The sequence below is a fragment of the Sus scrofa genome, chromosome 13, assembly GCF_054392235.1.
Source record: "Sus scrofa isolate SSC_HxYL_T2T_F1_AM1 chromosome 13, Sscrofa_HxYL_maternal_Yorkshire_Landrace_v2.0, whole genome shotgun sequence".
Classification (NCBI taxonomy): Eukaryota; Metazoa; Chordata; class Mammalia; order Artiodactyla; family Suidae; genus Sus; species Sus scrofa.
The window spans coordinates 124,486,071-124,512,143 of record NC_139395.1 but is presented as its reverse complement, the minus strand read 5'-3'; the positions used below and the strand labels follow the sequence as shown (position 1 = coordinate 124,512,143).

Below are 26,073 nucleotides of genomic sequence, written 5' to 3'. Positions count from 1 at the left end.
CAAAATTTATAAACACCTTCTGCAGCTCCATACCAAAAAAACAAACAACCCCATCAAAAAATGGGCAGAAGATCTAAACAGACAGTTCTCCAAAGAAGACATGCAGATGGCCTATAAACACATGAAAAGATGTTCAACGTCACTCATTATTAGAGAAATGCAAATCAAAATCACTATGAGGTGCCACCTTACACCAGCCAGAATAGCCATCATCAAAAAGTCTACAAACAAATAAGTTGTGGAGAGGGTGTGGAGAAAAAGGAACCCTATGACACTGTTGGTGGGATTGTAAATTGGTGCAAGCACTGTGGAAAACAGTATGGAGATTCCACAGAAAACTAAAACTAGAACTACCATTCGATCCAGCAATCCCACTCCTGGGCATCTATCCAGAGAAAACCATGACTCTCAAAGACGCATGTATTCCAATGTTCATTGCAGCACTATATGTAATAGCCAAGACATGGAAACAACCTAAATGTCCATCAACAGAGGAGTGGATCAAGAAGAGGTGGTACATATACACAATGGAATATTACTCAGCCATTAAAAGGAATGAAATAATAGCATTTTTAGCAACATGGATGGACCTAGAAATTATCATGCTAAGTGAAGTTAGTCAGACAATGAGACACTGACATCAAATGCTTTCACTGATATGTGGAATCTGAAAAAAGGGCACAACGAACTTCTTTGCAGAACAGATGCTGACTCACAGACACTGAAAAACTTATGGTTTCCAAAGCAGACAGGTTTGGGGGTAGGGGTTTGCGCTGGAGTCATGGGATGAAAATCCTGTAAAATTGGATTGTGGCAATCATTGTACAACTATAAATGTAATAAATTCATTGAGTAATGAAAAAGTAAATAAATAAAAATATGAAAATAAATAAACCGTCAACCCAGAAGCCTCTGTCCTGGTAAAGGTGTTTAGTTTGGTTCGCTTAAAGTAGTAGTGCTTTAATTATGCCAACATTAGAAAAAATCATGCAGTTGCACACAAATGTCTGGATTCCTTGAAAGGTTTGGAAAAATCAGATGATCTGGAACTTTGGGGCCTGAAAGTCCCAAATAGCAGCAGTACCTCAGAGCAGTAGCCCAGCAGGGGCCCTGTCAATACCAGCTGTCTTCCATGCCTGTGCCACTTCATGTGCTGACATTATTTGTCCACACCCTGCATGAGATCATCTAGGAATGAGGTGCTGTGATAAACCAAGATGTCATTTAGTTACCAATGAGAGGTCCTCTCTAGAATCTGTAGTGATGTTGGTCATAGCCAACACACCCAAGTTTATTATAGTCTGGATTTACATTGCTATAACATCTTGGTTTGGTAAAAAAATCATGCCTACTAATATATTGGGTTGTTTTATAATTGAAATGTAATGTGCTACAGTTAGTACCATTAAAATCCAACCACCTTAACTGAATCTTCTGCATAGTTCATTGAAATTTACTCCTTTCTTAGTTTTTTGCATCAGACATGAGACTTTCATTTGGGGTGGGGGATGGCATTTAGTTAGCATCTGGCACTTTTATTTCTAGAGAATTCTCTTTCTTCTTAAATACAGCTTAGGTTGCTTGTCTGGAGAAATGATTGAATATTCTTATTGTTGAGTAGAAAAGTTTAAGGCTGAATTTAAGTGCCTAAAATAGTAGTAGGAGTAATTATAAACAGTCTCCAAGTTTGGGGGCTGCCCCACTGCATGACCTCTTGAGACAGGATGTAAGCTACTTAGATACAAACACAGAGGTAAAGCTACACCTGATTTCATACTTTGCAGCTGGGCTTGAGTTCAACTTTAATGGAGCCATTTAATGGGTGATTATATGACAAGCATGTGAAAGTGATTTCTTCTTTTATCTCGGTGAATTTCACTTGAACTATGCCTAAACCCCTTTCCACCTTAGCAAAAGGAAGACTTTATGTATGCCCACAGTTACTCTGCTAATGGTCTAGACAACCCTCTGGTTCCTATTCTAGGTTAATTTTGAGACAAAGTCAATGTTCCTGTTTATGCTGCATTTCTCAACATTCTTAAATACCAAGTTACTAAGTCTCTAGAGCCAGTTTTTTGGGTTGTTTTTTTTTTTCTTTTCCTGGTTTGTGTGTGTGTGTGTGTGTGTGTGTGTGTCGTTTTGTCTTTTTAGGGCCACACCCATGGCATATGGAGGTCCCCAGGCTAGGGGTCCAATCGGAGCTGTAGCTGCCGGCCTACACCACAGCCACGCCAGATCCGAACCATGTCTGCGACCTACACCACAGCTCACAGCAACACTGCATCCTTAACCTACTGAGCGAGGCCAGGGATCAAACCCACAACTTTATGGTTCCTAGTCGGATTTGTTTCTGCCGCGCCATGAGAGGAACTCCTCTTTTCCTGTTTTTGACTTGTCTGAAAACTTGCTCCTCGATCCATACCTCAGATTCTCTTATTTGAGTATAACATTCTGAGAGGCAGAGCTATAAATTTCTTATAGCCTTTAAGGTTAATTAGTTACTATGATTGAGTCCATGGCTCAAATGGACATATAACAGAAAATACCTTCCAGAAGATCTTAGGTGCATCCTGAGAAATTTGAGCACCAAGTACCAAATCCAAAATGCGCCTAACTTCTCGTTCCTTGAATGCTGCCATGCTGTCTCTGAGATGGGTGTATCCTTAGACATGGGCGGCTACAGAGCATTTCTAGTGGGCTGTCCTTTGGGCAGGCTTCCTGTAGCTAAAACACCAGTTGGCTCCGAATATTCAAACGGTCATTGTCATTCTCAAGGTACAAAGTTGTTCATATCTAGAAACTTTGTTGACAAAATCTGAGACTTCACATCCTTGGAACTCATCTTTTTATCTTCAGAAGACTAAGGATTTGTAGTTCAGGCATTCTCTTTTCAAGCCCAAAAATATAATGCAGAAGCCAAAGAGTTTTTACTCCCCAATACATGTTAGTTTAAAAATGAATGCAAAAACCTACTTAGGTTGCTTTTCCAGTTTGAAATTCCCAACAGTTTTAATTTTATTATGAAAATAAAGTTTGACTTTATTTTTGCATCAGTTGAATAAAATGATAAATTGTATACCCACCAATTTTTGTACTTCTGTACACACATTTTATATTGTGCAACTTAAACTACCTTTGGCACATGAAGCAGCATTCTGTAACAAAGTACTGAGTTTGAGTTTTGTTTACACCTTCATAAATCATGCAGATGGGATCTGCAGCTATTCCCAGCTACACATGATAAAAATATCCTGTGCCTTGCTGATGTTTCTGGACCTTCAACGTTCGTAGGCTGATCCTTTGCAATCTTATGAATTCTTGGAAGTTTATCTTTCCTCTCCTGTTCTTAGGGTGCCCCTGAAGTTGCTTGGTGCAAACCTCTTTCATTTTAGGTAGACTTTCATCCTCCTTCCCCCTCCTCCTCTCCCCATCTCCCATCCTTTCTTTTACTATAAAAGAGAAGGAATCTGTTAGTAGTCAGTTCTTCTTGTGGGCGACTGACTAGTGACATCTGTAAGGAATGTGTTCCTGTCAACATATTCTGCGCTAGTCCTACAGTTTTAAAATACCTTAAAGCTTTGTTTCTTGTTATAGGAACTTAAAACTGGTTATACCACAGGGAACCCAGAAATCATCCTAAGCCTTTAGACTGGCTCTGAGCATAAACCTTTTTAAATTCTTTCAGAGGTGACTGGGATTGGAAAGTGCAAGTAAGAAGTGACCACATCTGCTGAGTCCAAACCTATGCCCCTCCCAGTGAGGGGGTGGGTGACCTCAGTGAGAACTCAGATGGTGCTTCTGGAATTCCCCCTGGAATCAGCTGAGGCCAAAGTCCTTTTTCTAAAAAAACTGTCCTAAAGGAGGAAGAAAGCATAGGACACAATGATAAGTACCCACTCACTCCACAACCTCCAAGAGAAAACATCCTGCTCATCAGACAAAAACAAGTGATGCCCAGCCATGCAATTTGTGAAATATATTGGAACACCTTGTTTTTTAAAATTAGCCATTTTAGTTTACATAGAAATAACTACCTGCATCCCATAATCCAAGCAACCCTTTCCCAGACAGCTGGGTTGCACCACACACCGTGCTGCTTTTTCAATGTCTCCTCCTTGACATTGTTCCAGATCGGCGCCCAGGCCCAGCCCCCGTGGTGCCCGAGCACAGGTTCATCCTCACCTTCAACTTAACCTTCCTCCTCGCTTCCTAAGTGACATACAGGTGTATTTAATTTTCTGACCCAATTATGTAGGTAATGTTGAGTGAGAATTTCAAATGTAAGATTCTTTTTAAACCTCTTCCACCATCATCTGACTTTCCAAATAAAAAGATCCAGTGTCCTGGAATGTACCACGGAGTCTTCTTGCTGTGTGACACGAGCTCGAAAAAAAAGACATGTGTCCTTGGTGTTCTTTCATGAATGGAAGTTTTAGAAGCACACGGGCCCAGTGCCCTTTATAGGTGCCCTTTCAGCTGCTTTCTCACCATCAGAGGGAAGTAGGTCTTGGGGAACTGTTAATGCTGTCTTCCAAGTTGGAAGCTTTTTTTAGAAATGCAAACAGACCAAAGAATGGATAAGTGATACATAGAGATTTCTGGCTACTAGAAGATTTACATTCAGAGACACAATTAATGTTCACACCAAACATATAAGGCTGATGATTTTATCTTGTTTTTATAATGATGGTGGTGGGGTGCTGAGCCCAGTGGGGTTAGGGGACATGCCCAAGGTCAGATGGCTACTACTTGAGAAAGCATGATGCTTTCAACCCTGCTTTAGCTACTTAATGAGTATATAGACCATGGATAAGCATTTCCAAAGAAAGAAAGAGAAGGGAATTAAAGAGAAAGAGGATTAATGGAATAATAACTGCAAATCACTTAGCCCAGTGCATGGCACATGGCAACTCCTCTGTAAGTGTTAGCAAGTATTGTTGCCCTAGTATCAATTCTTTGAGGACTTTCTTTCCTGGAGAATATTAATGATGCATTATTTCTTGCTTGTGAGATGTGAAGTTATTGACTTATCGCTGCTGGGCTTGGCATGTTGAGCCCTGTTTCTGTTTATTAATGTGATGAGGTTACTTGTGGTGAGGGTAGGTCCCTGCTGTGCAGTGGCAGTAATTATCAGTGTTGCTGTGTGGCTGCAGGAACCGATTGCTAGCAAATGCTGGTTTCTTTCTTTCTTTTTCTTAAAAAAAAAAATCCCATTATATAATTTAACAATCATTTTGTTCCATAGTGAGATGAAAAGAATTTAGCAGCCTTCAGCTGGAGCTGAATGGCGAATCAAATTATAGAAATCACTGACATTAGTGCCCAGCTATAGCAGGATTGTTTCCTCCTGAATATCTGAAAGTGTTTTGTCCAATCTAATTTTGAAAGACTGGAGTCACTGGGCTTCCATTGCTCTCCTTGGGAACTGTAATTACATGGCCCAGTAGAGCTCAATGGTGGGGCATTTTCTCCAGCTGATACAGGCACCATCGATAAATTTGTAGGAGGTCTGGTCTCTGTTTTTCAAAATGGGATTTGGAGAAGGGGCGCAAACATGTTTTGCTCACTGGAGAAAGTGTTCTTTTCTTTCTACCCAAGGATGTTTCTTTGGCCCTTCCTACAGCTGCTAAACCATGATATACATAAATGGGATTTTCTTTAACATTGTATTTTTAGTGAATTCCCCAAACACACAGAAGTAGACAGAACAATATAATGTGCCCCAAACTAGCTCCAACTGTCTTCAGTCAGTAGTCAACCATGCCCCATCTACATGCCCTTCTGTTTCTTCCCTTCTGTTATTTTGAAAAAAAATCTCATCACCTTTTTTAATGCTAATAAAATACACATAGCATGCAATTTACCATTTTAATACTTTTAAAAAGTATAATTCAGTGAGATTAAGTACACAGTGTTGTGCAACCATACCTCTGTCTAGTTCCAAAACTTTATCATCACCCCAAAAGGAAACTGTGTACCCATTAAGGCAAGTGCTTGGTAGCCTAGTGGTTGGTTTCATCTCCAAAGACTTGCCTATTCTGAATATTTCTGTGAAAGGATTCATACAATGTATGGCTTTTTTCCTCTGCCTTCTTTCAATTAGCATAATGTTTCCAAGATTCATCCATACTGTATCATCCATGTTGCATCAGTACTTCATTCCTTTTCATAGCTCACTGGTACTCTGTTGTATGGATATACCCATATTTTGTTTATTCATGTAATGATGGACAATTTGGTTATTTCCACCTTTTGTATATAGTGAGCCCTGTTGCTGAACATTCATATGCAAGTTTTTGTTTGAACACCAGTTTTCAGTCTTTTAGGGGTATATACCTAGAAGTGGAATTGCTAGGTCATGTATATGGTATTTCTGTGTTTTAACTTGTTGAGGAACCATCAAACAGTTTGCCAGTTTATATTCCCTCCAGCAATGTAGGATGTTTCCAATTTCTCCACATTCTTACCAACAATTTATTTTCTGCTTTTTCTTTTTTTGAACCAGTCATCTTAGAGGGTGTGAAGTGGTATCCCAATGTGTTTTGCTTTCATTTTCCCAATGACTATTGCTGTTGAGCATCTTTTCATGTGATTGTTAGTCATTTGTGTATCTTTGGAGAAATGTCTATTCAAATGTTTGGCCCATTTTAAAATTGTATTATTTATATTTTTGTCATAGAGTCATAAGAGTTTTTTTTTTTTTAATATATTCTGGATACTAGACCCTTCCTACATATATGATTTGCAGATATTTTTCCCATTCTGTGGGTTGTCAATTCACTATCTTGATAGTGTCCTTTGATACAAAAAAATTTAATGTTGATGAAATCCAATCTGTCTCTTTCTTTTGTTGTTTGTGCATTTTTCTTTGGCTACATCTGTGGCACATGGAACTTCCTAGGCCAGGGATTAAATCTGAGCTTCAGCTGTGACCTATACCACAGCTGCAGCAATGCTGAATCCTTAACCTGCTGCACTACAGTGAGAACTCCTTGTCTGTGCTTTTGTTGTCATAGTTAAGAAACCATTATCATAGAAATTTATCCTGTGTTCTCTCCTGAGAATTTTATACTTCTAGTTCTTATATTTCAGTCTTTGATCCATTTTGAGATAATTTTTTGTATGTGGTATGAGGTGAGGGGTTAACATCATTCTTTTCATGTGGCTATCCAGTTGACCCAGCACTATTTGTAGTAGAGACAGTGTGCTTCTATAAAATATAAGACCATTTTATCACATAATCACAGTACTATAGTCACACTTTTAAAAAATGTCAACCATATTTCCTTAGTATCAGCAAATATCTAGACTCTAGATTGTCTCAAAAATTTTATCAGCTCTTAAAAAAGAATTGGTATCTAGATAAGTTGCATCCATTGAAATTTGTTAGTATATTTTTAAGTGTTTTTAAATCTGAAGACCTATGCTCCATCTTTTTTCCCCCCTTTTGGAATATATTTGTTAAAGCAAATGGGCCTTTTACCCTTGGAGTTTTCTATTCTAGGGTATGTTGATCATATCCTCATGATGTAATATGTTCCTCAATCCTCTAAATTTCCTATAAATTGGTAACTGGAACTAGAGGCTTGGTCAGATTTAGGTTTGGGTTTTTGTTTTGTTTTATTTTGTTTTTGACAAGTTTCCTCCTTAGGTGATGCTGTGTTGTTCTAATCAAGAAAAAAAATCATAGCTGGGTATTTCATTCTTTCTTTTTTTATTTTATGTTAACAACCACTAGTGATCAGTGCCTGAATCTGTTAGTTTAAAACACTATTGTAAAATAGTGATATTCTAATTCTACTGTGTATTCTTCATACATCAGGAATGGAATATTTGCTTTTGGTGCTTTTACCTCTTTTATTATTTAATCACTCCCTGGTCAAACCTGTGTAAGAAATACAGGATAAATTCTTGATTTTTTTTCCCTTTATTTACCAGACTCAAATAAAAAGTTGGTTCTTCCTTTCCTTTAAACAGTGTCAATTATATTCTTTTTGAGGGATATCTTTATTAATGCACATAATTAAGCATATTTAAGGTGTTTCAAGACATTGCAGTTATTACTCTTATTGATGTTCAAATTATTCCATCTTGAATTAGTGAGAACTTCTTGAAGTTGATTCCTCAGTCTTTTCATTTTTTTACCTTTTATTTATTTTTTTTTATGTAAGTGTAGTCAATTTACAATGTTGTGCCAATTTCTGCTGAGACCCAGCATAGCAAAGTGGGCCACAGCAAAGTGACCCAGTATATATGTATGTATGAATGTATTCTTTTTATTATATTATCTTGGTCTATCCCAAGAGGTTGGATATATTTCCCTGTGTTGTACAGTAGGACCTCATTGCTTATCCATTCTAAATTTAATAGTTTGCATCTACTAACCTCAAACTCCCAATCCAGTCCACTCCCTTCCTACCCCTTAACAACCAAAAGTCCATTCTCTATGTCTATGAATCTGTTTCCATTTTTTAGATAGGTTCACATGTGCCATATTTTAGATGTCACATATAAGTAATATCATATGGTATTTATCTCTCTTTCTGACTTCATATAATTTGATTATCTCTAGTTGCATCCATCTTCCTGCAAATGGTATGATCTCATTCTTTTTTATGACTGAGTAGTATTCCATTATATGTATGTATCACATCTTAATCCATTCATCTGTTGTGAATAGTACTGCTATAAATATAGGGATGCATGTATCTTTTTGAATTATAGTTTTGTCCTGATGTATACCCAAGAGTGGGATTGCTGGATCATATGGTAGCTCTATTTTTAATTTTCTGAGTTACCTCCATACTGTTTTCCATACTGGTTGTACCAGTTTACATTCCTACCTCCTCAGCCCTGTCTAACATTATCCTGTGGTCTCTGATCACTCTGGCTCTCATATATGATAATTTTAGTGTTTTTATTGTCTAAGAACATGGTCTGTTGTGGCACTTTTCAAACTTCCTTACAAAAGCTCCCAATCAATCTCTATGCTTCCACTCACACCCTGGAGAAGATGGGAGGGTTTCGTTACCCTTTGTAAATTCACAGGAAGGTAAATCAGAACAAACATTGAAAACTCATTCATGAAACTCATTTCATGAGTTTTATTGAGTTTCAACTAGGCATACAGAATAAGAAGAGAACATTATTTCTGCCCAAAGATTTTACAGCTTGGTGGGGGGTGTCTTTTAGGACCTGCTGACATGGTGCTGATGTTAGGATGTACATGGACAAAGCCAAAACCATCAATGTTATTTATTTCATTATAGCTCTGTTTTAGTTCTGCTTCTAGTGTCAAGTCAGAGATTGATTGCTAGTCATTCTAAATTCTTTTCATATAATTAGTTTTTAAAGTGACTTCTGTTGAAAACATTTTGAAGAAGAGAAAGTATGGAAATGAATGTGTTTTTCTAAACCTATAAAATGAACGTAAAAGCAGATAGATTGCTTTTCCTCTTCTAGTCCCTACTTCTCCATTAAAGGAGATGTTTATTTTCTGCCTATTTTATAAAGTTGCTGAGTACTGTAATGAGTTTATATTTATAGAGAACTTGCAGCTTTTTGGATGAAAGGTGCTAAATTGGGGCTTATTGTTTATTGAATTCATTTGATATGTCCAGCCTCCTGGGAACATTTGCTGAAGTTAATTAAAAGTGGATAGTCTTCATTCTGACAGCTTACAGAGTCAGTTCCAAACCAATAGCATAAACAGTGCACCCTTCTATTGTTCTAACTTGGAATTGCCTAGACAACCACAGCTCTTTCAGACAAAGAATGACCTTAACTTTTGTAGGGAAGATGAGTTTGACCACCAGATTAAAAACACAGGGGATAGTCTTAACTATATCTGAACCACCTAGCTACCCTCATTTAAAACAAATACTTAGGGAGTTCCCATCGTGGCTCAGTGGTTAACGAATCTGACTAGGAACCATGAGGTTGTGGGTTCGATCCCTGGCCTTGCTCAGTGGGTTAAGGATCCGGTGTTACCGTGAACTGTGGTATAGGTTGCAAACGTGGCTCGGATCCTGTGTTGCTGTGGCTCTGGCGTAGGCCAGTGGCTACAGCTCTGATTGGACCCCTAGCCTGGGAACTTCCATATGCCGCAGGAGCAGCCCAAGAAATGGCAAAAAAGACAAAAATTAAAAATAAAAAATAAAAATAAATAAATACTTAGAATATGGAGATTTTCCTCATTTTCCAGCTATAATTTTCCAATTGGGAAATTAAAAATAATCTTTATTTTCTATTCTTTTGGGAACAAATTAAGATAAAATTTATGTTTTTATATATTGTTTTATGATCACTTTTTCTTTGCAGGAATGGCATTTCAAAGCAGCTGACTGGGACTCTTTATGCTTTCTTAATGCATGGAAACTGTGAAGTGTAACTATAATAATGGCATGTTTGCTTCCTTTGCCAGTTGGTGATGGAGTTTTGTGGCGCTGGCTCTGTCACTGACCTGATCAAGAACACGAAAGGTAACACATTGAAGGAGGAGTGGATCGCATATATCTGCAGGGAGATTTTACGAGTAAGTGGCAATATGGGATATCTGGGGAGGTGTTGAACTCTGTGCTGACCTCGCACTGATTAATTCATAAACATGTTAGAAACCTCCTTAGTGCATCATTCTAACAGTGATGGCGGCAGTGGTTGTGTGTTGTGGTCTCTGTAATGGAAGTGTGAGCCATTCTGAATGGGTGTGTGCACTTTGATTTGGAGGGTGAACATTGGGTGATTTCTCTTCACCTGGGATTCATTTCCTATGGGATTTCCACAGCCACAGCAACACAGGCGCCAAGCCATGTCTGCGACCTTCACCACAGCTCATGGCAATGCCGGATTCTTAACCCACTGAGCGAAGCCAGGGATCGCCGTTCTCATGGTTACAAGTTAGATTCATTTCTGCTGCATCACAATGGGAACTCCCGGAAATCTGATTTTTAGATCACAGCAACACTGTCCCACTTAGAAAGTGGATTATTTAAGGATATTGTGATCACTCATTTGAATTTTTCCTTTGTAAAAGTTTATAACTAATTTAAGTCTTGTAGTGACTTCGGCCGTTGTAGTACATACAACCTAGGTTAACTGATTTTACCTTGAAAAAAATTCCTTGCAACTTAATCTCTAAAATCAATCAAAACAGCTAGACAAGAATGTGCCATTTCCCCAGTTTTGCCCACAGATCCTACAGACAATCTAGACAATTGTGCCATATTTGCTGAGTTCAGTTTAGGAAGAAGAGGGAAGTTGATCACATTTTAGCTTGTTTAGACTAGTTTAATTATTTCTTACTACTAATAAGGAGGCTATTACATGTCCACTGAGCATTCTTACTAGGTCTTCTTGGCAATTATTTATTTATTTATTTACTTATTTATAAGCTCTGACTTCTTAATATAGGGAACAAAAGATAAAAGATTGCTCGGTGTATCTAAGATATGCCTTTGACAGCTAGATTATGTGCTGGGGATAGATGGATGGAAGGAAGGCAGGCATTAAAAAATTATGTTATTCATTTGATTCAAACCATATTAGGCAAAAAACAAATAGAAAATGAAGATTGTAAATAACATTTGTATTAGCATAAAAAACAAAATTCTTAAAAATAAACAGAAAGATTGAGTGACTTCTACACTGAAAATTATGACATTACAGAAAAATTAAAGAAGCCTTTATTAAATGGATTAATTAATTCTAATCTCTGAATTAGAATGCTCAATATTGTAACAATGTTATTTCTCTCCAATTTGATCCTTGATTTTGCTAAACTGCCTATCAAAATACCTCTAGGTGTATTTGTGGATCTTGACAAGCTGATTCTTAAAACATTATATGGAAACACAAAAGGCCAAGAATAGCCAAGGCGATTTTGAGGAACAAAGCTGAAGAATTTATGCTGCCAGTTATCAGGATTTATTATAAAGCTTCTAAGTAATTAAGGCTGAATGGTATTGTCACAAGAATAGACAAATGGCCAAAGAACAGAATGGAGACTTTATGCACAGCCCCACTTCAGATGGATACCTAATTTATGACAAAAGCAGTGCTGCAGTGCAGAGGAAAGGGTGCTTTTGTCAGTAGGTAGTACTAGATCAATTGACTATCCATAAAAACATGTTTTATACCATATTTATATATACCTGCTTTATGCCATATTTAGAAATTAATTCCAGCTGGATTATGGATATAAATGTTAAAGATATAAAAAATAAATCTCTTAAGAGAAAATATAGGCTATTACCTGCTACTCCTTTTGCTTGGAGTAAGCAAAAAGATTTCTCAATCAGAAAAAACAAAATTTGAAGGAAAAACAGTGAGGTCTGGCTGCTGATCTCCTTCACCTCTCACATGTATCTCCAAGTATTGATCTACCATTGTGTAAAGTTCATTTGAATTTCAGATTTAGAATTTTACCCATTCAGGAAATCCTGACAGATTATTTAGTCATCCAGACCACCCCGTGGGTACCAATAAGCTACTGAGTGTCCAGGACTGGCTCTGCCTACTCTGCCTTTCTAGACTCCTGGGTAACTCCCAGGGGATCTGCTGTGTGATCCACAGGGATCTACAAGCAGCAGGGAGGTTTCACCCCATGAGTATCTCTCAACAACTGGCTTTAACATGTATGAAAACATGGTTCTCTTCCTTTTTCCAATACATTCTCCCAAATGATACTGGTATTTGAGATAAGGCGACCCATTGGAAGGGATATTCAATTACCCAAAGGTGATCACCAAAACTTCTCCTGGCTACAACAAGTTTTCAGAGATAACCCTCCATGCGCCATATGATTTCATTAAATACAACCTCTGGCTCACTTATGTGCTCTTGTATCTGCTTCCATCCACTTTGGTGATAAAAGAGGAAATGGAATCTTCAATCCCTCTTTTTTTTTAATTAGTTTGTTTTAATTATTAAAATATAATTGATTTACAATATTGTGCCAGTTTCTGCTGAACAGCATAGTGACCTAATCTACCTATATCTACATTATTTTTCTCATATTGTCTTCAGTCTCTCTTTTAATGATTCATGAAGTGTTAATATGTTGTGAAAACTATACATTTTAATCTGTTTGATGCCTTCTTTAAGCCAAACTGACTAGATAAAAAAGATAATTTTTTAAGACCCAACCGGTGCCTCCAACTGAACTGCCTTATAGTTTATGTTTACTGATATTCCTAAACATGAACATGGACCTATTGGGGCATTTGTATTCTCATGCTGAATTTCCTCAACAAAAGGGGATTCAGATGTCTTGATTTTTTGTTTTCTTTTTGTTTCAACTTCATCTTTCATACCATGGTTTTACTTTGGAGAAAAAAATTAAAAGTACAGACAGTCATAAATAAAAAATGACAAAACTTGAGTATCTAATACCTTGAATTAGCAACCATTAAGATAATTTGCTCCATGAGTTCCCGTCGTGGCTCAGTGGTTAACAAATCCAGCTAGGAACCATGAGGTTGCGGTTCGATCCCTGGCCTCGCCTCGCTCAATGGGTTAAGGATCCGGTGTTGCCCTGAGCTGTGGTGTAGGTCGCAGACACGGCTCAGATTCCACGTTGCTGTGGCTGTGGTGTAGGCCGGCAGCTACAGCTCCAATTAGACCCCTAGCCTGGGAACCTCCATGTGCTGCAGGTGCGGCTCTAGAAAAGGCAAAATGACAAAAAAAAAAAAATCTTTAGATCCAGCATCGCCCTGAGCAGTGGTATAGGTCTCAGCTTGGAGCCTTCGTTGCTGTGACTGTGACATAGGCTGGCAGCTGCCGCTCCAATCTGACCCCTACCCTGGGAGCTTCCATATGCCATTGGTGCGGCCCTAAAAAGCAAAAAAAAAAAAAAAAAAAAAAAAAAAAAGTCAAAATCAGAATAATTCATGGAGAAGTAGAACACAGTCAAGTTTAGATGTCACTGAATAATTATTTTATGTAATAAGCACAAAGTCATAAATATCATAAATTACTAAAAATGCCAGTGACAAGCATCAAGAAAGGAAATGGAAATTGCTGTTCTCCTTTTTCTAATGTGCAACACTGGCTCAAACCAAAAGGAAATTTTCTTGGCTGGTCTGAGAGATGCTTTATTATGCTTAATTGAAATTGTATGACAGAAGGTAACTTTTAACTTTTCAGTTCAAGATTGCCCCCCCAAAAGTGGAGGATTCATTTAAATCAGTTTTCGGTACAAACTCTGTAGATGTTCCTTTTCCCAATTGACAAATCGGGGTGGTCCTCGCTGTTCACAGAACTATTAGCTGAAACATGTGCATGTCGGAACCATATCATGACTTGGGTGGTTCTTTGTTACCTGAGACCAAAGCTGATATGCAAGTGTTTCATTTAACACAGTACCGTGCATTGCAAGGGCTGCCTGTATATTTCAGTTTATATTGATCCATAGCCTGCATTTTAGAAAAATTGAACATTGTGCTGCATTTAGAATTATGACCACATGAAAGATATGAATCAAATAAGGAAAGTATCCCTGGATGAGTTTAAATTTAGAGGGGAGAAGGGGGTAATCATTAACATCCAAAATAGTTATTTTGCACCTGGGGTTATATATTCTTATTAACCCTTCTCAACTCTCCGTCTCTCCAGGGACTGAGTCACCTGCACCAGCACAAAGTGATTCATCGAGATATTAAAGGGCAGAATGTCTTGCTGACTGAAAATGCAGAAGTTAAACTAGGTAAGAACAGAATCCAGTGGCCCTAAGAATTGCAGGAATTGGTAGAATTGTTTCAGAAGTCTCTTTTTTTTGAAAGTCATGAATGTATATTTGTCACTGGATTTGGAGGTCATTGTACCTAAAATGGAAGAAAAACATCTATTGAAAAAAATATTTCCTACCCATTGATTAAGCACTTTGAGTAGGGATTGGTATACAAAATGGTGAGCAGAACTGTGTGCTTAATCAATGGGTAGAAATAATGGTGTTTGTTTTTTAAGCAAAAACTGACTGTGAACTGGTTTCCTAGATCTTGTAGTTTTATTTTTATTGTTGCTGCTACAGCAGACCAATGATGGCTCATTTTTTAAATTGAAAATATCCACACTAGGATGTATTTAGAGGAATGAATTCCTGCCATATTCCCATATGTTTTGAGTTCTATTTACATCAATTTTATTATTGTCTAGGGTACCTGTACAGAATGGATGCTCAGTATCCCAATTTAGATGCATTACTGATTCCCCACTTCCATCTGCCAGAGTTATCAGTGAGGGAGTCCTATTCTCTGGTACTGTCCATTAGAGTCCTTCCCACAGTAAGTTCTGGATTTTCCAGATAAAGAATTCATTCCTGCATGCATTTGACTGCCTGTTGAACATGAGTAAGAGCATACACTGACAGATATCCTCTAGGACATCCAGTTTGTCTTCATGGAGAACAATCACTGTCCATGTGATTGTTTATTTTCAAGGAGATTCAGATATCTCCTAGATTTATATCCCAAACATTGGCACTTGCCTTTTTGTTAAAATATATAATTTCCATTTTTTCTTAGTTAGCATTCGGGGCCAAACTTTCATCTCATGAATATTCCCCTTTAAAACAAAGGCATACATTATGTAGAGAAAGCAGTTATATATGTACTGACTACATAAGCTGTCTTCAGAATATTCACTCACCACTAATTAACAGTTCCTTGTTGACAGAATATCATACACCAGGTCTCGTGCAAGATGCTTTTACGTAAATGGGCTCACTTAAACATCAGAGCAACTCTTTGTGAATCTCATCTTCATTTTATGGATTAGGAAAATGAAGCTCAAAGAGGTTGATCTACTAGTCCTAGGTCACATCTCTAATAATTGTGAGAAATAGGATGCAAATTTAAGCATCCCGATTCCAGGAACTTAGCTAAAAACCACTTTCTTTGTATCCTCTAAATACTATATTTTATGGCAACCAAGCTTCCCTTTTATTTAACACCTATTTTTGGTCCCCCATGGAGCTCTACTGTAACCATATATAACCCTTTGTGCTTTTCTTATTGGTACACTTTATCCATTTATACATGAAGTTTAAAATATATATTCACAATAGTAGAAAGGAAGAAGCAACCCAAGTGCCCATCAGCAAATGAATGGATAAACAAGGTGTGGCACCTGCATACAATGGGATGTTATTCAGTCTTAAAAAGGAAGGAAATTCTGACACATGCTGCAACATGGAGGACATTATGCTATGTGAAGTAAGCTAGTCCCCAAAGGACTAATACTGTGAGATTCCACTTATATGAAGTATCTATAGTGGTCAGATTCATAGAGACAAAAAGTAGAATTGCCCTTGCAAGGGACAAGGAGAGAGGAGAAAGAAGAGTTATTGTTTAATGGCTACAGAGTTTCAGTTGAGGAAGATGAAGAAGTTTTGGAGTTGGATAATGGTTATGGTTGCACCACAGTGTGAATGTTTTTTATGCCACAAAAGTGTCCGCTGTAAAATGGTTAAAATGGTAAATTTTATATTGTGTATTTTTACCACAATGGAAAAAAAAATACATGTTCATTTTATCACCATATAAGACCTTAGATCATAGACTGTATTCTTTTGTCTTCCCTTAACTAGTGGACTTTGGGGTCAGTGCCCAGCTTGATCGAACAGTGGGCAGGAGGAATACGTTCATTGGGACTCCCTACTGGATGGCACCGGAAGTCATTGCCTGTGACGAAAACCCAGATGCCACATATGATTTCAAGGTATGACTTCTTCTTCATTAAGTTTCCAGCTCTGCCTCACATCTCACCCTGAGACTTATAGAGGATCCCCCCATGGCTTTGGACTTATGATTTATATAATCCAAAGGGAAAACTACAAGACATTACTGAATTTAAAATTATGACATTCATCACAAGTGATTAGATATAATAAAAATTTAAAAAAAAATAAAAATAAAATAAAATTATGACATTCAAGTGAGAGTCTTTTTAATGAATTCACCCATCATATCTGATTGCCTATTTGTAAAAAAATGTTTAATCCACTTTCTATATTCTTTTGAACTTCTCTTCTTATTAGAAAATAGACTTCTTCATTGGTTATAGTTTAAAATTTTGGCAAAGTGGTTGTGTATATTTTTCTGTATATTCAGAATATATACATATTCTGAGAGCTCTTTATGTTAAAAGAAACCAAGTTTATGAGTTTGTTGTCTTGGATCATCTTTTTCTGATTAAAAATAATCACTTATTAATTTCTATATTGCTCAAAGTTTAATAATTAGAGTTTCTTTTCAATGAGAGAAAAGCAAATGGAATGTCAGTAGCTACTTTGTGGTGTTTCTGTAGCATGTTGCAGTATTTCACAGAAATTTGATTTGTGACTTTTACTTTATAGCATAAACTGGAAATTTGCTAATAAATTCAAAACAATGTTTAAGTAGAGAGGTAGGAGTTGTCCCCTTCTTCAAGAAGCCCTTTACTTTTCCATTCTGCTAGACAGTAATCAAACATAATTTGGGGTCATTGTCATACTGATAGCTACAATGTCAGGTGATGACGTTATGAATTACAGCTGAGAGTCAAGATCTTATGATTGGTGGCAAATGGGATATAGAAACTGTGGGTTTCCAGATGGTGCAATAAACAGAGAGACACCCTGTGGTCTTTGTGTAGACCACAGGATAACCTTGGGAAAAACCTGATAGTACCTAAACTAGTTTCATAGGTGAATAGGACTTTTTTTTTTTTTTTAACTTAAGGTAACTTTGGTCACGTACAACATTATAATTCGACTTCTGTATACACTACAGCATGCTCACCACCAGAAGTCTCATTTCTATCTGTTGCCATACCATTCATTCCCTCTACCCATTTTGCCCTCCTCCCACCCCCTTCCCCTATGGTAACCACTAATCTGTTCTCCATATCTGTGGGTTTGTTTTTGTTTTGTTTGTTCGTTTATTTTTTTTAATATTCCACATATGGGTGAAATCATAGGGTATTTGACTTTTTCTGTCTGACTTATTTTACTTAGCATGGTAGCTTCAAGATCCATCTTTGTTGTCACAGATAGCAAGATTTCATCTTTTTATGGCTGAGTAGTATTCCACTTTATGTATATGAAAACTAGGTTGTTTTCATACCTTGGCTATTGTAAATATTACTGCAGTGAACATAGGGGTGCATACTTCTTTTCAAAACAGCATTTTAGTATTCTTTGAATAGATACAGAAGTAGAATGGCTGGATCATGTGGTAGTTTTATTCTTAATTTTTTTTTTTTTTTTGTCTTTTTTGCCTTTTCTAGGGCTGCTCCTGTGGCATATGGAGGTTTCCAGGCTAGAGGTCCAATCGGAGCTGTAGCTGCCAGCCTATGCCAGAGCCACAGCAACTGGGGATCTGAGCTGCGTCTGCAACCTATACCACAGCTCACAGCAACACCGGATCCCCAACCCACTGAGCAAGGCCAGGGATCAAACCAGCAACCTCATGGTTCCTAGTTGGATTCCACTGAGCCATGACAGGAACTCCTATTCTTAATTTTTTTAAGGAATTCTGATTTCCATAGTGATTGCACCAATTTAAATTCCCACTAAGAGTGTAAAAGGGCTTCCTTTTCTTTACATACTCACCAACTCTTGTTGTTTCTTGGGGTTTTTCTGTTGTTATTGTTGTTTGTTTTGATACCTGCCACTTGAGCAAGTATTAGGTGCTATCTCATTGTGGTTTTTATTTGCATTTCCCTAATAATTAGTGATAGTAAACATCCTTTTTTGTTCCTGTTGGTTATCTATATGCCATCCTTGAAAATAATGTCTGTTCATCTCCTCTGCCCATTTTTTCAATCAGGTTGTTTGGATTTTTGTTGTTATTGCTGAGTTGTATGAGTTTTTTTAATATTTTTGATATTAACCCTTTACAGGATATATGACTCACAAATATCTTCCCCCATTTAGTAGGTTGTCTTTTCGTTTTGTGGAAGGTTTTTCGTTGTGCACAAGCTTTTTAGTTTTATATAGTCTTCTGTTTATTTTGGCTTTTGTTTCCCTTGAGGAGACATCCAAAAAGATATGCTAAGACTGATGTGAAATAGTATACTGCCTTTGCTTTTCTTGTAGGAGTTTTATGATTGTACATCTTACATTCAAATCTTTAATTCATTTTGAGTTAATTTTTTTGTGTGATGTAAAATGGGGATCTGATTTCATTCTTTTGCCTGTGACTGTCCAGTTTTCCCAACACCATTTTTTAAAGAGACTGTCCTTTCTCCATCATATGTTCTTGGCTTCTTTGTCTTAATTAGTTGTCGATATGTGTGAGTTTCTTGTAGGTCTCTCAAATCTGTTGCATTGATCTGTGTGTCTGTTTTTCTGCCAATATCATGCTGTTTTGATTACTACAGTTTGTAGCCTAATTTTAAATCAGAGAATGTGATACCTCCAGCTTCATTCTTTTTTCTTAGGATTGCTTTGGCTATTCAGCATCTTTTGTGGTTCCATACAAATTTTAGAATTGTTTGTTCTATTTATATTTAAAAAAAAAGTCCTTTTGATTTTGATAAGGATTGCATTGACTCTATAGATTATTTTAGGTGTATGGACATTTTAACAATGTAATATCTCCAATCTCTGAGCACCTAATATCTTTCCATTTCTTTGTGTCTTCTCCAATTTCTTTCAACAATGTCTTATGGTTTTCAGTAACAGTTTCACCTCCTTGGTTAAATTTACTTCTAGGTAGTTTATTATTTTTGTTACGATTGTAAATGAGATTGTTTTCTTAGTTTCTCTTTCTGCTTATTCATTGCTAGTGTATAAAAAACACATCAGATTTTTGTATTTTGATTTTGGATCCTGCAACTTCATCATATTCCTTTATTATTTCTGGTTTTTTAGTGGAATCTTTAGGGTTTTCTATGTATACAGTCAATAGAAAACCAATGTTATCAGCGTTTAGTGAGTTTCACTTCATCCTTTCCAGTTTGGATGCCTTTCATTTCTTTCTCTTGCCTGTTTGCTCTAGCTAGGCCTTCTAGTACTATGCTGAATAAGAGTGGTGAGTGGGCATCCTTGTTTTGTTCTTGATTTTAGGTGGCTAGCTATCAGTTTTTGACCATTGAATATATTAGCTGTGGGTTTGACATATATGGCCTTTGTTACATTGGGGTATGTTCCTCCTATATCTACCTTATTGAGGGGTTTTATCATAAATGGATGTTGAATCTTGTCAAATGTTTTCCCTGCATCTTTTGAGATGATCATATGATTTTTAGCCTTCATTATGTTAACATCGTGTATCACATTGATTGATTCCAGATAGCAAACTTTCCTTGCATCCCTGGAGTAAATTCCACTTGGTCATAGTATATGATCCTTTTAATGTGTTGTATTTGGTTTGCTAGTACTTTGTGATGGATTCTTGCATCTATGTTCATCAGAGCTACTGGCCTGTAATTTTCTTTTTGGAGTGTGGTCTTTGTCTGGTTTTAGTATTTAGTAATGTTGGCCTTGCCAGATAAGTTAGAGAGCATTTCACCCTCTTCAATTTTGCGGGAAGAGTTTGAGAAGGATAGGTATTATATCTTACTTGAATGTTTGGTAGAATTCATAAGTGAAGCCTCTTGGTCCTGAACTTTCGTTTGGGGGGAGGTTTTTTCGATATCCTTACTAGTGATTGGTCTATTCAGATTTTCCTTTTCTTTATAACTTGGTATTACAATATTAAATGCTTCTAAGAATCTGTCTATTTCTTTAGGTTGTCCAGTTTGTTGTCATATTGCTGTCCATAGTAATCTCATAATCCTTTGTATTTTTATGGTATTTGTTTTAACTTCTCCTCTTTCATTTCTGATTTTATTTGAGCCTTCTCTCTTTTCTTCTTAGGAAGTCTAGCTAAAGGCTTGTCACTTTTATCTTTTCAAAGAGCATAGTTGCATGGACTTTTCACCAAAGAACTTTACTGATTATCTTGAAATACCCTTATCTTACAGATGTGGAAACTGAGACGTAAGGCCTCTGCACATGCATATCCACTTCGTGATCTTCCCAGAGGCTTGAACCCACATCCTCTGACTATGTGTTCAGAGCTCTTCCCAATATATTACCCTGTTCCTCTATGATACACTCCTATATAAATATCCAATTTACCAACAAACTAGCCTCTGAAGAGTATATTTGAAGAATTTCTCTTTTAAAGAACATTTTTAGTTCTCCACATGTGGGGTTATTATTGAAATCAGGTCACAAAGATGCAAACATTGCAATGTTTGGCACCCAGTGTCTCAGAGCATTGACAAAATCACTTGCCTCTTTGGAGAAATGCAAGCTTGAAGGTCTAAAAACAAAATAATCTCCTGTAAATTTCCTCCTTCTTTCAAAGTTAGTCACTGTAATAACCTGACAACAATCTGGCTGAAAACAGCTGCCAAGTTAAAAATTAATCTCTTGCCAAAATAAATGTCATTTATTTAAACTGCTAATGATAAGCACATTTAAATAATTTAATTTGAAAACCCCTTCAGAGGAGCCACTACAAAATATATGTCCCAGACCAGATATGTGTATCATAATTGGCTTTAAGCAATTCTTAAAACTATAGTTATACTCAACAAAGGCTAAGTAGTCTAAATCTAGGCCATAGATATGTCAGACTACTTTATAACATAACATGGGGAATCAGAGTGTTTCAAACGTTGGGTTTTGGGTTTTTTTTGTTTGGTTTGGTTTTTTGTCTTTTTAGGACCATACCCAAAGCATATGGAGTTCCTAGGGTAGGGGTTGAATCAGATCTGTAGGTTGCTGGCCTACACCACAGCCACAGCAATGAAGGATCCGAGCCATGTCTGTGACCTACAGCACAGCTCATGGCGATGTCGGATCCTTAACCCACTGAGCGAGGCCAGGGATTGAACCTGTGTCCTCATGGAGGCTAGTCTGATTTTTTTCCACTGAGCCACAAGAACTCCTCAAACTTTTAACCTTAGATTCACCTTTTAAGTATTTTGGCTGACTATTGTATATATGGGACTTATGTTCTGTGGCATAAAATATATCCCTGTGATTGAGTTGTTTTTAGTGGAGTAACTAGAAGAGGACTTCCTTCTGGGCAGGCCAAAGCTTGGAATTAAATTGATGTCTTGAGTCTCTTTCTTCAGATTATGGCCAAGGAATATAGTTTGGGATCAGTGAAAAATTCTTGAGCCTAATGAATAACTCTAGGTGTGAACCAAGCTTGGTGTATGAATAATCCCAGGGGACATCATGCTGCACAGGGTGACCCCGGAGGTCCTGGAAGGTCCCTGTGTGACTGTGAAAGTATCCTGAGACATTAATAAATTGAAAATTAACTTCTGCAACTCTTAGTAAAAAATAAAGAATCCTGATGAGAGAATAGATTCAACTGCCTCAGTCATTTCAGACCTTGGCACGACTTTGTTCAACTTGTTGTGAATGTAGGTTGTATAAGAGGAGGAAGAAGTCACGGCGAGGATGTGAACTTCCCTGGTCACTCGTCACAGGGTAAAATAAAGAAGGAGCATGACAAAAAGGTGGATTAGGAAGACCAAGCAGGAGGGAGGGTTTGGAGATTTTTTGAAGATTCATTTCAACAGCTTTGCAGTTTTACTGTGGATCAGAGAAGCAGCTATTCATTAAATAATCTTTCTTGACATCATATGTTATCCTTTTTTCTTTTTTTTTTTTTTTTTTTTTTTTTTTGTCTTTTTGTCTTTTTGTCTTTTGTTGTTGTTGTTGCTATTTCTTGGGCCGCTCCTGCGGCATATGGAGGTTCCCAGGCTAGGGGTTGAATCGGAGCTGTAGCCACCGGCCTACGCCAGAGCCACAGCAACGCAGGATCCGAGCCGCGTCTGCAACCTACACCACAGCTCACGGCAACGCCGGATCGTTAACCCACTGAGCAAGGGCAGGGACCGAACCCGCAACCTCATGGTTCCTAGTCGGATTCGTTAACCACTGCACCACGACGGGAACTCCTGTTATCCTTTTTTCTGTTCACTATTCTTAGGGATGTGATCTGTCCTGTGATCTGTCCCTAGGAGACAACTTAACAGTACATTGATTTTCAAAACCATTCATTTGTTACCTCAGCACGTATGTATTGAATAGCCACTAGGCATCAGGAATCAGCCAAGCTCTATCTGTATGTGCTGTTTTCAACTGCAAAGTTCATTTGTGACCCCGTCAAAGATCAGTGGTTTGGTCCTGTGTGTTTGGTTGTCCCTTTGACCCAGCTGTTATCCCAGCCCCAGAAAACTGATGGCAGCACTTTGGGCCTTCACGTGCTGTAGATGCTTCCTCCCAGAGGGCACGTGTAGAATAAAAGATGACTTGAAGGCCACTGGACTTTCAAGCCCTTTCTTTAAAATAAAGACAAAATGCAAAAGAGTATAGTTTGGTTTTATTATTCGATTATTTCTTACTTAGTACTTATAATTTTATTTATCTAAAATGTCTTTAGAAACCGCCACAAATTCTCTCTCTCTTTTTTTTGTTTTTGTTTTTGTTTTTGTTTTTGTATATTGGAACCATTCAATAAAATGAGGGCTTCTGTAGGAAGGAGGTCTGAAGAGGTCATGCTTTTGATTACACCCTGGTTTTGTTTGATATCTACCGGGTACAGTAAGTGACTGAAAATAACCCCTATCCTAAAGAGGAGTGCCAGAATCTCATTTTCCTGGTGTGTTCACTTTCCCCTAGAGGCCCTGCCTTTCTTGTTTTCAGAAAATCTGTCAAAACACTTCAAGTGAAAGGAAAGGTTTCATTTTCCTGATAAGTATGTGGGGCAATAATGAAAGCTTTCTCATTTAATAATAAGCATTCAGAAGACCCGAAATTAATAAAGCTGTTCAAAATTCCTAAGCTGTTTAAATTGTTATTTTTTAAACTTGAATTTCATTTCCGTTGGATGGGATTTGCCAAGTATTTTATAGTCCTATATATTTATCGCTTTAACAGAACTACTCAGGGAAGAAAGTTCTCTGTGGCCAAAAGCACATTCATAGGGAGTTGGTTGAATAAAGACTGGCACATCTGTCCCCTGAAATACTACACAACCATTTATGCAATGGCTAAGTAGCATCTGTTGAAGTTGGGCAGATCCCAAGATACAGTGTTATTAGGTACACAAAGCAACTTATAGTAGAGTACACATATTAGAGTCTTATTCTCCCCTACCCCATGGCAAGTGGAGAGAGAACTTAAAACTTTATTTGTATATCTTTCTGTCCTGTCCTAGTTTTTTAAAACATCAATTGGTCATGTTGGGAATTTAGTAAAGCAAGAGAAGTACAGTGAAATCACACAGCCCTTCTACCCGACCCCCCATCCTCTGTCCCTATCTGTGTTAATGTTGTCTATTGTTCACCTAAACTCTGTTTATGAGACTTTGCACCCAGGTGCTGAGGATTTGCAGGCATCGGTGTCTCCTGCAGGGTTTGGGTGAATATTGTGCTCTGGCTGCAAAGCAAGTACTCATTCTCTTGGGTTACAGATAATTGGCTTTATTCAGGGAGGTTGAAAAGAGCTCCTCTAGGTAAGAGGCTTGGCTGAAGATGAAGAGAGCAACCTGACTAGTCTGGTGTAGGGTCACTGAGGTGCAGGCAGTCATGTGAGTGTCACGTGGGAGGATGCTTTTCAGATGGCAGAAAGAAATAACCTCTCAAATGAGGCCTGGCCTCTGTCTACTGAGGTTCCAACAAAGCTCCAATCCCCGTACAGTAAGAAGGATGATGCACGCGTCTACACTGCTATTATCAGTGGAAACACATTTCTGTTAAACACGCTCCATGTTCACACCTATTTGTACAGGATTCCTTAGTCAGACATAGCAGTACCACCTCCATGGGGCTCCAGGCTGATCCCTAGGCGCAGAGAAGACGCCGTTCTTCCAGCATTCTCAGTGACCCTGAACTCTCCACCCTCCTTCTGTTTCTATAGAAAGTAGTATATAAGTACGTGAAGTACTGGATGAGAGTCAGGCTTTTGAAGTTGGACAGGACTGGTGTAAAATGTATACCTCGCCCCCTTGTACTGTATTGCTTCGGGGAAGTTACTCAACCTTTCTAAGCCTCTGTGGGACTAACAAATTGTATATGACAAGGCTATGTCAGAATAAGTGCGGTAACATAAATAACGGAATGAATTCAGTGCCTAACCCTTGGTAAGTCCTCAATATATGATAGTTAATATTTGTTTTTATAGGTCATATGAAGGCACTGCCATTTGGAGCCATTTGGACCTAAAAAAACCCATCAGTATCATAGAATTTGAACTCCTGTTTGTATTATACACCTCACTTGTTGGCTCCTGTTGAACCAGGATCTACTTCTTTATAAATTGCACCCCTAGATTAAGGGGCTGCCCTTAGAGCACATACAGTAAATTTAACTTCCTTGTCCCAGCTGGAACTTTTCCAAAAAGAGGATAATAAATAAGTGACGAAAGGCCAATTTCCGGTCTTGGTGAAATAGACTGGTGTCTTGGTCTTGGCGAAACTTGGTAGAATCTACTGTGCCAGTTGTACCTGTAGTGAAGCTGTTGTCTGTCCACTCTTAACCACCTTACTACCCCCTTTGATGGGATGATGGGGCTAGGACTCAGCTAACCCCATTTCTGCCTATCCTTCTGGCTTCCTACTCTGCTCTGCCAGTGGGGGTGGGCTGCCAGCCTTGGGGAGGAGGACGTGCCCTTCCCTGCTGGCTTCCCCTGAGCTTTCTGTGTACTCCCGTGTCACCCCAGCAACTTCTTTGAATACCAGAGCTCATTGGCTCAGATTTGAGGCTTGAACTGCCAGTCAATGATCATTGGACCCAGGATCTATCTGCACCAGCACTTGTTAAATACCCACTACGGACTACGGACTACGGACACAGCATAGTGTTATGCACTTTGCACACATTACCGTATTGAATTTTCTTATTAACCCTGTGACATAGGTTCTCTTCGTGTTACAGGTGAGGAAATGGGGTCAGAGGAGTCGAAGGGCTTGCCTTTTCTGCCTCTCGTGTTCTCTCTGGCTCTGGGGCTCTTCTGGGCCACCTTGCCTCTCTTTCCTTGTGTGGCTGGTTCAGCCAACCTAAAAGTGTTCTTTTCTTCACTTGTTG

At 38.0% G+C, this 26,073-nt stretch overlaps 1 protein-coding gene across 24 annotated transcripts in view; it reads left to right on the top strand.

The window, feature by feature from the left end:
- Positions 1-26,073, top strand: part of TNIK (TRAF2 and NCK interacting kinase) — a 405,867-nt gene that overhangs the window by 262,409 nt on the left and 117,385 nt on the right. For all 24 annotated transcript variants that reach the window (XM_021071173.2, XM_084990277.1, XM_084990278.1 and 21 more), the window contains exons 5-7: positions 10,424-10,534; positions 14,611-14,701; positions 16,583-16,713. In XM_021071173.2, the coding sequence (XP_020926832.1) occupies positions 10,424-10,534; positions 14,611-14,701; positions 16,583-16,713 (333 nt within the window). The remainder of the gene's footprint in view (positions 1-10,423; positions 10,535-14,610; positions 14,702-16,582; positions 16,714-26,073) is intronic.